The following is a 17,046-nucleotide window of genomic DNA, read 5'->3' as shown; positions in this document are numbered from 1 at the left end:
CACCAAAACAAAACAAACACACCAAAGTCCCTGGATTTCACCTAGACCTCACAGTTGCAGTAAATAGCGCCAAGATTTTACAGTGGTTCAAGTCATAAACCTAGGAATGCTTGATTCACATTCTATATCCCCTGAATTCAATAAAAAACAAATATTTGGATTCTACTTTGAAAATGTGTCTCAAGACCATCCACTATTGTATACCTCCACTGCATCACTCTGACCCAAGAACTGTACTCTCTTTCCTGGACGACTACACTTCTGAATTATTTCCCCCACTTCTGCTTACTCTCCATAAGGTGATCCTCTGAAAATGTAAATGAAATCTTGTCACATCTTTGCTTAAGGCCTTCCAAGGGCCTCTAATTGCACTTGGAATAAAGTCTAAAATTATTACAGAGATCTACTTAGTTCCCCAACTTCGGCAGACTCATCTCAGAGCACTTTTCTCTAATACATATGCCTTTTGTCTGTTCCTCTATTACAAGTTCATCTCATCATCAGGGCCTTTGTATTGATATGTCCTTTCCCTGCAACAGTCTCCCTCTGACTCTGCATGGCTAGCTGTTTCTATTCATTCATGTTCCAACTCAAATGTCACCTTCAGAGAGGCCTTCTCTGATCTAAAGTACTGGCTACTCCTCCAACTTCTGTTTTATGCTGTTTACTTAATTTCATCACAAACTGAAATTATATTCTTTATTTATTGTTTACTTGATCATTGTATATCAACCTCCTCTGGAATATAAGCTCCTGAGGGCAGGCACTTTCTTTTTGTCTTACTCACTATTATATTTCTTGTATTTAGCATGAAGCCTGGTATATAGAATGCATTCAGCAAATGTGAGTGAAATGGATGAATGGAAACAGACATCTCACAGGAGATAGAGTAAGAAAAGGTTATACTTGGTAATGCTTGGATCCCATTCTGAAGAAAGAATAGATGTTAACTAGGAATAGAAAGAGGGAAATGCATTCTAGACTGTATCAAAGTGTGAGAGAACACGTTTTCTTTGGAGATTTGCAGAAGTTTAGTATGACTGCATGTTGAGGATGGTGGCCATAAAGAGGAGTCTAAATGGATTAATGTCTTACTGAGGAGTCTGGATATTATAATGAAGGTAATAAGGAGCTTTAGAGTGTTTTATGAAGGTGACTAACATAATTGGGTTGACAGTGTAAAAAGATCACTTTGCACCCAGGGGAGAACCTGGCATTGAGGCACAAAGTCCACACAAGGTGAGGAGAATATCCCCACAGAGGAGAGGCCTGGCATGGTTGTCACACATCTCACAGTGTTTGGAGGGCATGCATCCACATGTGGAGGCAGCTGGGGTGGAAAGTCAAAGTCAGGGTAAGGAGGGGATTCACCAATGGTCATCTGATAAGGAGAGTCAAGGAACACAGAAGGTAAGGAGGAGGGCAGACTGCTTGATGTGTGTCATACTCTGAGCAGGGTGAAGATGGCAACTATGTGAGGTGGGCTGGCATGGGGAGGCAGAGCCCGAATGGGGTGAGGCCAGTGTCCACATAGTGGGATGACCCTAGTGGGTGTTAGGGCCAGATCAAATAACTAAATACATTAAAGATAAAGGAAGCCAGATTTCTGACTACCAGAAAATAAATTACAATTATGGAAATGAATTATGTGGTGCTTACGTTGAAATCACATTATCACTATGAACACATGTTCTTCAATATTTATAAAGATGGATATAGAAATATAGATGTGTATATATAAATATGCTTGTATATACACACCCATACCCACATACACACATACATATACATATTGCACATACATGTGAATAGTCCCTAGCCTTGCCCACTGAGAGGACCTTGGCGTAGTGACATCTTAATAGTAATAAACATTACCTAGTGCCTAAGTCTTGGCATCTAACTACCATTTTACACTAAAAGGAAGTAGAACTTCTTGGAGAAATGGCTGATTACATATCTGGGACTGGAAAAGTATATATGAGATAAGCTTAAAATATCTTGTTGTTCCCAAAAGCAAGGAAGTGCTCCAAGAATTATGAGGATATGTGAAAAGGACACAGAAGGGCTCCCTTTGGCAAAATCAGGAATCATTTAAGTATCAAAACAGATAATGACAGTGATGTAAAATTCACTGAAATAGGAAAACATGGGTCTAAACAAATATATATAAATTTTAAAACTGAAGGTTTTAAAAGAAACAGGATATTAATATAGTTTCAAAGAACTTCCCCACAAATGCTTATAAGTTAACAGGAAAAAAAAAAAAGAGTAACTTTACAGTGGAGAACCCTGAGAGATACAGCCTTCATCAAGTGATCAACATAAACATTACCAGAAATTAGACATTAAAATCATGTACCACCTGACAGGATGCAATAAAAACCACCACCAACAACAACAACAAATAATGAAGAATCACCTTTGGATCTTTCTAACAAAGATAAATAGCCTGAATCTAATTCAAGGAAATATCACACAGACTCAAATTGAAGGACATGTGATTAAATAACTAACTTATTACCTTCAAATATGTCATGGTTTTAAAAGTCCAGACATGATGACTGAGGAATCATTCCAGATCAAAGAAGATTAAAGATAAATGACAACTAGACACAGTATATGATTCTGTACTGTATATTTTTACCACAAAGATATTAGAATAATTGGTGAAGTTTGAATGGAGTTTTAGGATTAAGTGGTAGTAATATATCAAAGCTAATTATCTCATCTTGATGGTTGTTTTCTGGTTATGGATTTATTTTGCAAGAAGTAACATACTAAAGCTGTTGTTAGGGCTGATGGGTCATCATGTCAGCATCTTATAAATAGTTCCAGAAAAGATATTCATACTGTATTTCTAACTTTTTTTCAAATTTTGTATTGTTCTAAAATATAAAATAATGATAATAATAACATGAAGATCACTCTGGTAGAAATGTGTAAGATAAATTAGAAGCAGATGAGAAAGACAGCAAAGGAGCCATTATGGGAGCTATTCCAAAAATCAAGTCAAGAGAAAATGAATTAAGACAGTTGCAGTGGAAGCAAAGAAAAGAGAAAAGCTTTGGGAGGTATTTAGGAAAAAGAACTGACATGGTTTGGTTGCTAGTTAGATTTAGGGAGAGAAGGAAAGGGAGACATCTAGGGGAGCCCAAATTTCTGGTTTGGGAAACTGAGTAGCAGATGGTATTGCCATTAATTGATACAAGGGAGGAAGAGCAGAGTTTTGGAGTGAGGTGATGTCTGATAAAACTTATTATCCAAACACTCTAGGCTACTGGACCAAATGAAGTACATCTCATTATCTTTTTGTTAAATTGAACTTGTACTCTCTGAACTCACATTTCCACAAGATGAGGAATTTCATTAGAGTAACATCCTTGGCCTATTGTCTTCCTCTTCACTCATTTCTCCCCTAAGGAGTCAGAGTTACTCAGCTGTAAAATGACTTTGGGGAAAGAACTAAGCATGCACATCTCTGTTCCTTTTGGGTTTTAACTCTTCAGAACCAACATGTCAGTATAATGTGTACATTCCCTGGTCTTCTGTGACAAAATCACCTTGTAGATTGTCAGCTATGCCAGTGATGGGTTGGGATGTGTGTCTTTATTAGGGGCAATTACATTTGGCCATATTTCTAGAATCGTATTATCTGATCAGTCTATCAATCATTTGACAATATGACATTTGATTTTCATTTGTTTAATTCCTGCATCCCATCTCAATTGGCTCTGAGTCTGGGAGAAAAAGAAAGCAATGTAGTTAATTTGTCTCCTAAGCCCAAACAATTATGTAAACTTTTTGATTTCTCATAGTGCCTAATATAATGTTTGAAGCAAATTTATTGAGTTGAATTCAATCAGTATAAAATAAAATGATGCTAAAATAACACCATAATATAGTAAAAAAATATATATATATACATCCTTCTAATTTTTATTTTTAAGTTTTAGGCATTTAACATTACTGATTTAAAACTTGTTTTTCAACATCGCATAATATACGGTCTACTTATTTTACTTTTCCTCATACATTAAATAGGAATTATAATGGCCCTATTATCTCACATGGTTGCTCAGAGGATTAGGTAGACAGTGTATATAGATACCACTCCATTAACATACTAAATGAATCACACATATTTATTGCTGAATCAGCACTCTCCCTTTTCTCAACAGTGTGCATTCATACAGAATGAGAGGAAAAAAAAAAAATCCAACCAGAATGGCATTGCTAGGGTCAGCTACAAAGAAGCATATCAAATGACCTGGATCATGTTTTCCAAATTGTGTTTTGTGGATCACTAGTTGTGAAAAATATTAACGGGTTCCAGGGGTGGTAGAGAGAGAAGGCTATGAAATATTCTTCAGTAAATATTTCCCCCAATATATCTGACCATAAAAACCTTTTTTTACCCCAAGAACAACACTCAAAATGAGTATTCCATACAGATTAGGACATCCTGATTGAGGGGAAGAGGGAAGAAGATCTGATTGGGACTTCTTGATTCATTAGGATATCCTACGGTGGATTTGGCACAGAATAAAGTAAAAATCTATAAATGCCTTCTCATCCTATCCTACTCCCTGGACTATACATCTACCACTTCATATAGCTAATTCCTATTCAAATATAGAGCTCAATTTACCCTTTACCCAATCACACTCAGTTAATTAATTAATGCTGTTTTAGGTGCTGTGATTGAATATTTAGTAATAATAATCGTAATAATGTGATACAGTGTTGAACAGACGAATAACGTGATGTGATTTATATAAATCTACCTGCCTATTTGCAAATGGACAATAAGGGCACTTATTGTTGCATTTCAGTCACTTTATTGAAAGGTATACCCCTTAGTGCCGAAATATAAGGGTAAGAGACCTTTTTAAAAATCCAGGTAAGAGATGTTAATGGCTTATTTCAGAGTGACAGAGGAGAGATGGTATCAGGGTCCTGATTCAAGATATATTTTGAAAAGAAAGGTGGACTAACAACAGTTAAATTTTTTTTTAACCTCAGGACCCTTTTACATCCTTAAAAATTACTGAGAACACTGAAGAGTTTTTGTTCATGAGGGTCACATCTGTAAATATTTAATATATTAAAAATTAAAACAGAGATACTTTTAAGACATAAGAATACACAAGCACACATTTCATTAGCCACCAGATCTATGATGTCATTGCAAAAATGCAATGATAAAAAAGACTCCAGTGAGCATTCATGTAAAAATAAGAATGTGAAAGGCAAAATGTCTTTGTACTATTATGAAAACAGTTTTGACCTTCACAGATCTTCTGAAAGGGTCCTGGAGACTGCCAAGGGGTCCCAAATCACACTTTGAGAATTGTTGGCCTCCCGGGTTTCTGGTGAACTGGATATGAGGGTGTGAGAGAAAGAATCAAGGATGGGGTCAAGTCTGTTAGCCTGAGCTGCCATTAACTGAAATACAAAGTTTAGTGCTACAAATGTTCAGTCTAAGATGCTTCTTGGATATTCAACTGAGATTTTGATTAGCCAGCTGGTATGACGAGCCTAGAGTTCAGGAAGGTGGTCGGGGCTGGAAATATGAATTTCAGAGTAATCAGCAAATACATAGCATTTAACGCTCTGAAATTGGAATGAGTACATAGGGAGTGAGCGTTGACAGAGAAGAGAAGGGATCTGAGGATGATCCCTGGGGAATCCCATCAATAAGTTCTATCAGTGAAATTCCAAACATAAACTGTTTAAAGCAAGTCTCTGTCAATTGATTAGATTCTTTAAGGTCATTTTGATATTCAAATCTCCCCTTATGAGGCCCAGTATATGGCAGGAACTCAACTATGTTTATTAGATGAACAAATAAATAGAGTTACAATATGTTCTGTGGTACTTTCAGAGCTAAATTCCACAATTTTAGAACAGCGAAGATTAGGAAGTTGAAGTGATTAGCTTCAGCTTCATACATTAGGTATGCTATCCATCTTGTGGTCAAACAGGTGAACTAGAGGCAGAGATAATTGGGGGCCTTTAACTTTACCCAGCGCAAGTCAATAACAAATGACCTAATAAGAAGGATAAGATTAGATTTCAAATTTGAATCTACCACTTAAGACATTTAAAGTATTAATGCCAACTCTACCTTCTGGACATACTACCTTTTAAGGAAATTTTTCCCAGAAACTTTTCATCTATGCATTCTTATTCAGACTGCCTAGAGATGCTCTAGAGAGAAAGATATCACAAAGAATGTCTCCACTGAGATTTTTATCAGATGTATGTGGAAGAAAGAAAATACGAATAACACAAAAGAAAAACACCATTTCAATAAAGTATGCTGCTGTCAATGGTAGCATGGGCACAAAATTCAGAGAATTATATTTCATGCTAAGAAACAGAGATGAAACAATTCTTTCACATGTTGAAAGTGTCAGTAACAAATAATTTCCCATTTTCCTGGTGGACAAATTCAGCTGGAATTTCATCAGAACAAGAGAAATGAGGATAACTAATATTCTACTGGCATGTAACTGGCATGACCTCTACACAGAATGATGGTGTTTTTAGTCATTAATGGAAGATGCAGTTCACCGTGGATGCTTTCTGGGTGCCGGCTTTTCCTTCCCCTGCATTGGGTCAGCCTGACTCCCAACACTGTGCCATTTATCTTCATTGGCTTCTCTCACATCCCAAATGCCAGGAGTTTATATTTCTTGAGGCTCTCTGATGAAGATCTCTCTAAGGAATGAACTGCTGAAGGTGGGATCACCTCAGATTTAGCAAGTATCATCCTAAGTAGATTCAAATGATTTAGGGAATGGCTCCCAAATAGATTACCAAAAAGCCAAAGATGCTATCATCAGAGTCAACTGTGGATGAGACAGTTAGAGTGAGACAACTGTCTCTCAAAGGTCATATTTCAAAAGTGGGCAAGCATGATTTAACACTAACACCTAGTTGGGTCATTATAGAGCTTTACAATTTACACAGTACCATGACACATTTTCTCTGATTTGATCTTTACTATGTCCCTAAGAAGCAAGCAAGGCAAATATCATCCTAACTTTGCTGTCATAAAAAAGAATGTATATAACAAAACAGAAACAGACTCACAAGTATACCGACCAAGCTCTATCGCAACCCAACTTGTTATTAGAGTGATAATTAAATCACGTTTGGCCACATTTGAAATATGACATTTGAGAGACCATCCTCTCACTCTCGCTGTCTCATCCACAATTGGTTCTGATGGCAGAACTTTGGCTTTGAGGTAATGTATAAGGGTGCCTTCTTAAGTTCGCTAAATCATTTGAATCTACCAAGGATGATGCTGGCTAAGTATGAGGTGATCTCACCTCCTTACCAGTAGGGAGAGGGAAAGGGAGGGGCAAGATAGGGATAGACAATTAAGAAGTACTAACTATCATGTACAAAATAAGTAGCCAACAAGGATATACTGTACAGTACAAGGAACTATAGCCATCGTTTTGTAAGAATGTAAATGGGGTGCACTCTATAAAACTGTTGACTCATTATGTTGTATACCTGACAATAATATAATACTACAAGTCAATAATACTTCAAAAAAAGCTTCCCAGGAAATTTCAGTTTGTTGAGGACTACTGGTCAGTTGTTGAGGTCATTGACTTCTTCCTCGATCTTTTCCTTTCCAAATTGTTCTTTGTTTCACCTAGGACTATATTCCATTATTTCATTATCTCTCTGTTTTTAGCCTTCTACTGTCACTTAATTTTGGTTGCAAGACTCTGAATGATAGAAAACAGTCTTCCTTGGTTCTCTTCTTTAGACTACTAACTGTTGTCATCTATGTTTCTGCTCTTCTTCCTTTTTCTAATACATTGTTCTCCTCTCAAACTTCATCCCTCTGAAATATTCCATCTTGATTATTTTCTCCCTAATTAACATTAATAGATTATTGGAGTTAGGAGACTAGAGTTCTTCTACTCAGTGGCTGTGTAACCCTGGGAAAATTATTCAACTGAAATCTCAGGCCTAATCAGTAAAATACAGGAAAAAACACCTACCTTGTAGGGTTTTTATAAGAAATAAATGAAACCTATGCTTAATAATAGAAATAAATGGTTTCATACTTAATAATAAAGATATTTTTAAAAGATTACCTCTTTGAAGGTCTTTTTATTCCTTATTTTTGCTGCAACCCAATACAATATTCTGAACCCTTTCTGAGTTATATGCCCCTGCTTTTACATACCCACTCGCATTTCTAATTTTAAATTTTAGCATATGTAAGCTATAACCCCACAGTGCCCAGTAAAATGTTATTCTAGATTTGGCAAGAATTTTATACAACCCCAGTTCTAAACCATTAATGATGGAAAGGGGAGCTAGTATGGTTTATTACTAAGTTGCTTTATTATTAGTTCATTAAGCAAACAAAAAGTCCAAAAGAATACCCAAAATATTTATTTCCTTCAGGTTGAGTTGTCACCTGATCTAAACAGAGTCCATCATGAGTAGGAGTTCAGAAGCAGCTCATCTTTCTTCAAATCATCTCCCTCAGTCACTTGAGAGAACTGGGCCCCTGTCTTTTCTCTTTCTTTTCTTTACCCTTACGGCCTCTTTGCTTCTTCTTGACAGGGTCCCTCTTTAGTGGCAAAAGAGTGCTACCTGAAATCATTTCATTCTGCTGAATTCTACTCAGGATGAGATTCAAAGTATGTGGTGGGATCTGGAAGGTACCAGGAATATCTCAAGATATCAGAACTTCCAAATTTTCCAAATTGGCTTCCTGTTAGCAGCCATTTATGTTCACTAAAATATTATTATAATGTTGAATATTAAGCACCTGTTTGAATGATTTATCTGTGATATTGTGCTAATAAAATAGTCTCTTTTTCTGCCTCCACCTTAGGTCACTTCTCAAACATCCTCTTCTATTATTTTAGATTTGATTCGTGTCATGAAACAGGAGAAAGGAGTGGAAAAATACATCTAGCTAAAACCACCACCAAAGGCATAGCCCAAGTATCCAGCACTTTAACAACTAATGCTTTATCTACAGCGTCTCTTGCATCCAGTAATGTCAGAATGTTTGGAAATTGGAGCTAATTAGATTTAGTCACTCCTCCTATTATAAAATATAACATTTCAGTCTTCATCATTCATGTCTCTCCAATCAACTTTTGGTCTCCTCTTTCCTATTCTCTACAACCAGGTTTAAGTTCCTGCACCCTGAAGTGAAAGAAAAACTATTTCCTTAACTCTGCCCATCTTTCAAAATGCTACTATAATACTTTCTTTCCCTTTACCATCAACCTATTCAAAAGGTTAATCTATAATCAGTGTATTATAAGCTTTTCTCCACTTATTCAACCCTTTGCATCTTAGGTTTCTACTTTCTCCACTTGAGGGAAGCTGCATTATTGTAGGTCTCTGCCCTCACCAAAATAAAGTGAACAAATAATCACCAAATAAAGTGACATTTTGATCTCCCTTCTCCTTCACCTCCCAACAGGTTTTGACAGGACTAACTAATCTCTTCTTCAATTTTCTTTTCTCCCTTTATATTCATGGCAATATTTTGTCTTTCTTCTTTTTTTCTCTCTCAATGCTCTTTCTCTCTTTTGCTAAGGTCCTCTTTCTCAAGTATACGTGAAGAGGTTACTTAAACTTCCCGGTCCCAATTTCCTCATATATAAAGTGAACATAAAATCCAGTCCCCCAAAAATCATGAAAAATAAATTATAATAGGTCTCAACAAATATTAATTGCTTTCCTTAAGTGTAAACATTTCCCTGAATTCTGTTTTTGGTACTCTCTCTCTTCACCATCAAATTTTATAAATGACTGTGAAATCTTTACCTTAAGCTCCTACCTCTCTCTCCAGAATTCCACACCAATATTCCAATTTGCATATCATGCCTCACACTCAGTAAGTTTACAAAGCCAGATTTATCATGCCACCCTCTCACTCATCAAAAACAAACTTCTGCTCAAGTTGTTCCTATATCTATTACTATCATTCCAAAATCCCAGCCAACCAGGCTCAAGTCATTAGTCATCTTTGACTTCTTTATATCTAATCCATCTCTCCATATACTAATGCTTTATCTAAAGTGTCTTTTGCATCCAGTTTTATACAAAAAGGATAAAATATCATAACCAAGTGGTATCTAACCAAAAAGTTCAAAGTTGTATAAATATTTAAAAATAAATCAATGTATTTATCACCTCAACAGAACAAAAGGAGAAAAAAATCATATGATCATCTAAATATACACAGAAAAAATGGGAAAAAAACACCTTTTTATGCTAAAAACTCTCAGCAGACTAGAAGTAGAAGGGTATATGAAAGAAACTTACGGCTTATATTATACTTTATGTTGAAATAATAAATGCTTTCCTTCAAAGATAGAGAATAAGGCAAGGATTTTGGGCTTTACCACTTCTATGCATGATTGCAATGCAGTCATAGCGGTAGGAAAAGGAAATAAAAGGCATAAAAATCATAAAGGAAGAAGTAAGACCTTCATTATTTTCAGACGACAGGACTGAACCCTAAGGAAATTATTTAATTTAATTATTTAATTTAAAATTAAAAGCACTGCTATAACTTTTAAATGAAATTACACAGGTGGCAGTATACAGAGATAATAAAAAACTCAATTGCATTTCTATAAACTGACAACCAAAAACTGGAAAGTGAAAGTAGTAAACAGTACTAAAGCATTATGTCAACTCAGTGAGGAAAGGAAAGTCTTTTCCACTTAAGAAAATAATGAATCTTGATTCCTACCTCAAACCATAAAAAAAAATTTCAGATGGATAGTAGAACTAAATGCAAAAGCCAGAATCAGAAAGGTTCTAGAAAAAAAATATACGAGAGCATATATTCATAGCCTGGACAAGACACAAAAAGCACTATCCATGAAGGAAAAATTGCTAAATTGGAACTCACAAAAATTAAAATATTCTGTTCATCAAAAGGTGCCATTAAAAACTATTAAGGCAAATAACAGACTAGAAAAAATATTTGCAATGTATAAACCTGACAAATGACCCATATCTTTTGAAATTACAGAAGAATTTATAAAGAATTACTACAAATCAACAATTAAAAAGTTGAACAACCTCATAAAGAAAGACTTGAACAGGCACTTCTCAAAAGATAAAGGAATGGGCAATAGCTATAGGAAAAGGTGCCCAACACTACTAGTCACCAGGAAAATGCAAATTAAAGCCATAATGAGAAATCCTTTTACACTTATAAGTATGGTTAAAATGAAAAAATTGAAAGTGTAAATGGTGGTGAGAATGTGGAGAAACTGAAAGTCTCAGATATTTCTGTTTGGGATTATAAAGTAGAACTACTACTTTGGAAAACTCTTCGCAAGTTTCTTATAAAGTTAGCTACTCATCTGCCCTACAACCCAACAGTTCCACTCTCTGGTATCTATACAAAAATATATGTCTATACAAAGAATTGCACACGACTTTATAGCATATTTATTCATAAGCAAATAACAGGGAACAACATATCAATCAACAGAGAATGAATAAACAAATTGTATTATATTACTCCAATGGAACATTACTTAGCAGAAAAAAGGAATAACATAAGTGACTCCCAAAAACAGTACGTTGAATGAAAGAAGCTGGGCACTGACATATACAAAACACACACACACACACACACACACACACACACACACACACACACACACAGTAGGATTCCATTTATATAAAGTCCAAGAATAGGCAATTCTAATTTTAAATATCAGAAAGAAATTGTGTCTGAGGTAGGAAAGGGGGTCATTGATTAGAAAGGGGCATGAGGCAACTTTCTGGTGGTGACACCAATGCTCTATATCCTGCTTTGAGTGGTGGTTACACCTACACAGACAGTTGTCAAAATTCATCAAATTTTATTTTATTCCTCAATGAGGGGAAAAATGATGCTTCACCAGGAAAGCATTTTTTTTTTAAAAAAGCTGTTACAAGTAACATATAATTATTTAGCAGAGACAAGAAAACTGATACGTCAATAGACCTACCTAAAATTTTTTCAAAGGTAGTATTTTTCAAGTATTTTTTTAAGATTAAAAATAATTTTATTTTCGAGTATATGTAAGTGAACCCAGCCTTGTGAATTCATCTAAATAGAGAAACTCAGGCTTGTGGGTTAATACACTGAAGAAGAACAAAGTGATGCCTGTAGCACATAAATAATTTGGGCTCTATAAATTGAAGATAGAATATTTCACAATCTGGTGAATTTTAAGACATAAAAGAGCATAAAGAAGCACAGGTGAAAAGATCAAATACAGGATGCAGAACTAACAGCTGTGACTTAGTAAGTTAATAAAAATACCAAATGGAATCAAACGCTACAAAGCACTGCAAAGTCTGTAGCTTCCAAGTAATTAACACACCAATCAGAAACACATGTAATATATAATCAGCCCTACCTCATATTGAAAGCAAGGACTCCTTGGTACAATGGAGTCTCCATTTATAGATAGAGTTATACAAAGTAGACTAGATAAAGGTATGCATTAGGCAAAGGGGAAGTAACCTAACTTGCTCTATCTATCTAATCAGTATCTATTTGCAGTGAATAAGATGAAAGTCCTGTTTTTCTCTCATCTACGCTATGTTAATCTTCTCATAATATGACTAAATGCATCTGCTAATGCCCAAGCAAAGAAATGTAATTCATAAGTTTTTAAGAGTGCAATGATCATTTCAACCATGTTATTAATTTCTAATTAGTAAATGAAAAAAAATTGAATACCCACAAATCATTCTAGCCACATTCTTGCATTTCCAGACAGAAAACCATAATTAGCAAACACTTTAGAGGGTTAAATCTGTGATCAAAATATAGGCTCTTATATAAGCTAACCAATAATTATCTTTTCTTTGGAATCGTAGCTCTTGACAATATTCCATCCCTGACGTACCTGTGACTTGTCAGAACACACCAGGGAGTCCTCTATTCTATCCATCTAGCTGTCCCTCATCCACACCCCCTAGTCTCCAAACCCTTTCCTGAAATCACATGTCCTATTCCAACACTCCCTCATAATTACTTTCACTTGAATTTTCTATTTCCTGCTCTCTAGAATGAATGAGGAGCCCCAGGAGATCAGGACTCATAAGGAGAGATAAGTAATAAATGCACCAATATCTCTGAGATGAAAGAAAGGGTAGCCCAATTGAGGTTATATTCTTTCTCAATTATATACCTTAGCTGTTACTGTTCTATAACATGCACACTTACAGGCTGCATTGGTTCTAATTTAAATACCATCATCCATAGTTTCCTGACTTTCTCCCTTCCTTTTCTCTCCCTAAATCATCATTATAACATGTAAGAAAGGGAAGTGGAGTCAATTACCATCATACACATTTAATAATGGACTGAAGCAAGGAATGGAGTCTAGTGGAATTTCTGGCTTTAATATTATCTCTAGTTTTCACTTTCTTCAAAGTTTACTAAAATACAATAAAATAGAATACTCAAAGAAGAATTTACAGAGTAAGATTCCTTAAAGTTCGTTAGATTATATAGAAAGGAATCTGTTTTTCATTCATTGAATGACCAAATGCAGTTACATTACAGAATTTACATTGGTATAAAAATAAATATGTTTAACAATGGATTTTATTAATGTATGTAGGACAATCTCCTACCTAAATAGCTTAAATGGTAGGAATGTAATAGCTGTACAATAACACTAGGAATACTTTCATCTAATGCAAAAACCAGTGACAATAAACGTGACCTTTAGCATCTAAATCCAAGTTTTGTGAGGTTTGTTTTTTGAAGCAAATGGACTAGATTCAATTTCCCTGAAAAGGAAGAGGGATTATTGAAGACATTTACTTCCTATACGTATTGGGACACTGTGTGAAATGTTACCTATGCTCAAATGAACCTGTAAGTTTCATCCTCATAAAGATGTACAACCTCATGAGAAGTTTTCTACCCTCTGAAAAGGATTGCAGGAGACAACTATTATAGTAAAGGAAAGGAAAGAAATTTCAAATCAGCTGCACAACTTAGCCCCTTTGGAGTGCCAATATCCTTATCCGTAACACTAAAATATACACTCCCTTGGAATTGATAAAGGTTAAATGAAACAGTTTATATGAAAGTGTTCTATAAGCTGTGGTGGATATATAAAGCTTAAATGCCATTTTATTGATGAGGATGATGATTACAATAAAATAATCCAAAATAAGTTATATTAAAGAAGGTTACGACATTAAACAAATCATCGCTCATTTAGACCAAAACAGTCTTAAAAGACATATTTGTTCTGCAAATTGGCTCAAAGTATTTGTTCATACCATCTATCTAAATAGATAGTGAATGGCATTGATTGGATCCAAAGTTCCCCTCTTTTGGGTTTTATGAGGCCCATTCAGAATGAGCCAGGTGGAGAACACCACCAATTCCATGTTCTGAGTCCATCTGTTAGCAAAAATATAATACAAACAGCTTTATAAGTGCTATTTTCAATGAAATATCACAGAACAGCTTGTTCCAATGATATTTCTAAAGCTTGCCTGCAAACCGCCTACTGGGAAATCCAACTGAAAGAGAAAGGGGAAGAGACAGAAACCCATACAGACAAGTGACAAGAATGGACAAGAACAAAGGGTAAAGAGACAAGCTAGAGGAAAGTGAGCACTGGAGGAAAATAAGGAGCAATGAGAGGTGCAAAATCAAACACACACAAAATTAGTTTGAAGCCATAAAGAACTGAAAAAAATATATATATATAAACAACCAGGTTGGAGGATAAAGAAAAGATCACAAATAATGTGACATATCCAGAGAAATGAAGACAAAAGGAGCAGGAAACACCAAAAAACATGTAACAGCTCAATAACTGGGTATAATTATTAAAATATTGTAAGAGAAAAATGATATGAAATAGCCATTTTTCTAAGCTTAACTTGTTTTTTCATGTAATATACAAATGCATTTTTCCAAAAGCTAATATAGATTTCAATGTCTATCATCAATTCCAAGGGAAGGAAATATCCTCTTCTAAGTCCATTCTTTTAACCTGAAAGTCCTTTATTACAAAATAGTCCATGCATTGCAATATACATGGTGTATATGCACTGATCAAAACTGAAATACATTATAGTGCAGGTGATGTCATGCTGGGCACTTACCTGTGGTCGAATAACTTTTACAATATTTTTGAGGGCGGTATCAGGGGATGGAGGTGAGCAGTCGGGTGTTGGGCCTGTGGAGCTGTTTCTATGGTTACTAGTTCCTGGAGCAGTAATTGCTACCTCAGAGGCATTATCTGTGAATAAAAATAGAACTGCCATGAACCTAATCACTCAGTTTACCTTTTAAGACTTGAAATTTAGTTTAATGAACATGAATTGAGATTCCAACTTAAAACTGGTATTAATTACAAGATTATAGTGAGGAATATGCTCAGTAGTATATTTTTAAAATAATGCTTATTGAATTCTTTGTTTTCTTTTAGAATGGTAAATATCTCCCCCTGTAGTATTGTTACAAGAAAGAAGAGTATTACCCAATTCATGATAGATCACTCAGGATAGCTGTTAAGACTGCTTTTAAACTAATGACTAAAACCTTACCTTAACTAAAAAAAATATGAGTTTTTATATGACTGGACTAAGTTTTCTCCATAATCTTTCACATGGTCATTGATCTTTATTAAAAGGAGATGTTTCATATCTCTCTGATTCATAAAACCCAAATTCAAGTCTTCTCAGAGATCCCTCAAACTGAAAACAAGCGTCCCAGTGAATTAATCTTGATAAAAAAACTGATATTTGTACAAAATAGTCTGTAATGTTGACAAAAACAAAATTATCACCCCAGATAAATATATCCTCCTACATGATCAAAACTAAGTGAATGAAATTTCAAAAAAAGTAATCTTTCTTTACAATCAGTATTGGGGGAGAAAAATCTAAAAATTGATAACTTGAAAATCAGCAATATGTATAATATTTTCTTCTTAAATTTATATTAAAACAAAATGATATCAAAGATGCAGTTTTGGAATGTTTAAATTACTGGGGAAAGGATGGAAAACGTTCCGTAAGTATCTCCTGCCAGCACAGAGCAAAGTTATATTATTTTAACAACAATTTGGCAATCCTCTATAGCTTTTTATAGAAACTGTTGCAAGCTCAAATCTGTGAAACATTTACTTCCTTGTTATGTTTTTAATTAGTTCTCAATAATTTTCCGTCCTAGACAGTTAGCTGAATTGATGCAAAAGTGACTAAGATTGTGAATTCTTTTTAGACCAGCAAATTTCTCTGTTCCATGGCCATTATCTACAATCCCAAGTGGAAAGCGATAATTTATGAAGGCACTTCTTGCTTATAAAAAGTAAGGAAATGAAACTATACCTACCACAGAAAAATATAATTCAGTCTCACTGGGGAATCCAGATATAGGCTCATGAAACAAAAAAATACAAATGTGATACATTGAATTAAACAGATAATTCATAAAATAAGTCTTGAAAGTGTTCAGAGCTCACTCTTGACTCAGGTTTAATACATAAGGTGGGATTTGAATGAACATCTCAAGTACAAGCCAGCTTCTAAAAGAGTAGTTTGTGGGGGTGGTCTTCAGAGTAGGCTAAAATAGTCTGAGTAAACAATGAAACAGAGAAAAACATCAGTCAGCAAGACAATGATAAGATGTACTCATTCTCTCCAATTTGTCCTTCCCTTCTTTCATTCATGCAATCATATATCTAAAAACATTTATTTGGGGGTAACTGTGTATCAGGTATTATATTATGTTCTATGGATAAATTGAAAAGAATCTCTAACCAGGTAAGGAGGGATGAATAGGTGGAGCACAGAGGATTTTTAGGGCCGTGAAACTATTCTCTATGATATTCTAGTTGTGGCTATATGTCATTATACATTTGTCCAAACCCACAGAACGTACAATACTAAGAATGAACACCTAATAGTGGTGTGTGAACACAGGTTCATTGATTGGAACAAATGTACCATTCTGGAGGGGGATGTTGACAGTAGGGGAGGCCGCAC

The 17,046-nt window shown here is 35.0% G+C and overlaps 1 protein-coding gene across 9 annotated transcripts in view; it reads right to left on the bottom strand.

Annotated features, from left to right (window-relative positions):
- Positions 1-17,046, bottom strand: part of ANKS1B (ankyrin repeat and sterile alpha motif domain containing 1B) — an 860,784-nt gene that overhangs the window by 533,525 nt on the left and 310,213 nt on the right. For all 9 annotated transcript variants that reach the window (XR_012510715.1, XM_074375248.1, XM_074375245.1 and 6 more), the window contains exon 11: positions 15,160-15,296. Coding sequence is in view for 8 of the 9 variants with exons in the window: in XM_074375248.1 (XP_074231349.1) it covers positions 15,160-15,296 (137 nt within the window). In the remaining variant the exon portion in view is untranslated. The remainder of the gene's footprint in view (positions 1-15,159; positions 15,297-17,046) is intronic.

The sequence above is a fragment of the Camelus bactrianus genome, chromosome 12 (assembly GCF_048773025.1).
Source record: "Camelus bactrianus isolate YW-2024 breed Bactrian camel chromosome 12, ASM4877302v1, whole genome shotgun sequence".
Classification (NCBI taxonomy): Eukaryota; Metazoa; Chordata; class Mammalia; order Artiodactyla; family Camelidae; genus Camelus; species Camelus bactrianus.
Note: the sequence above shows the minus strand (reverse complement) of the source record. Positions and strands in the feature narration are given on the sequence as shown.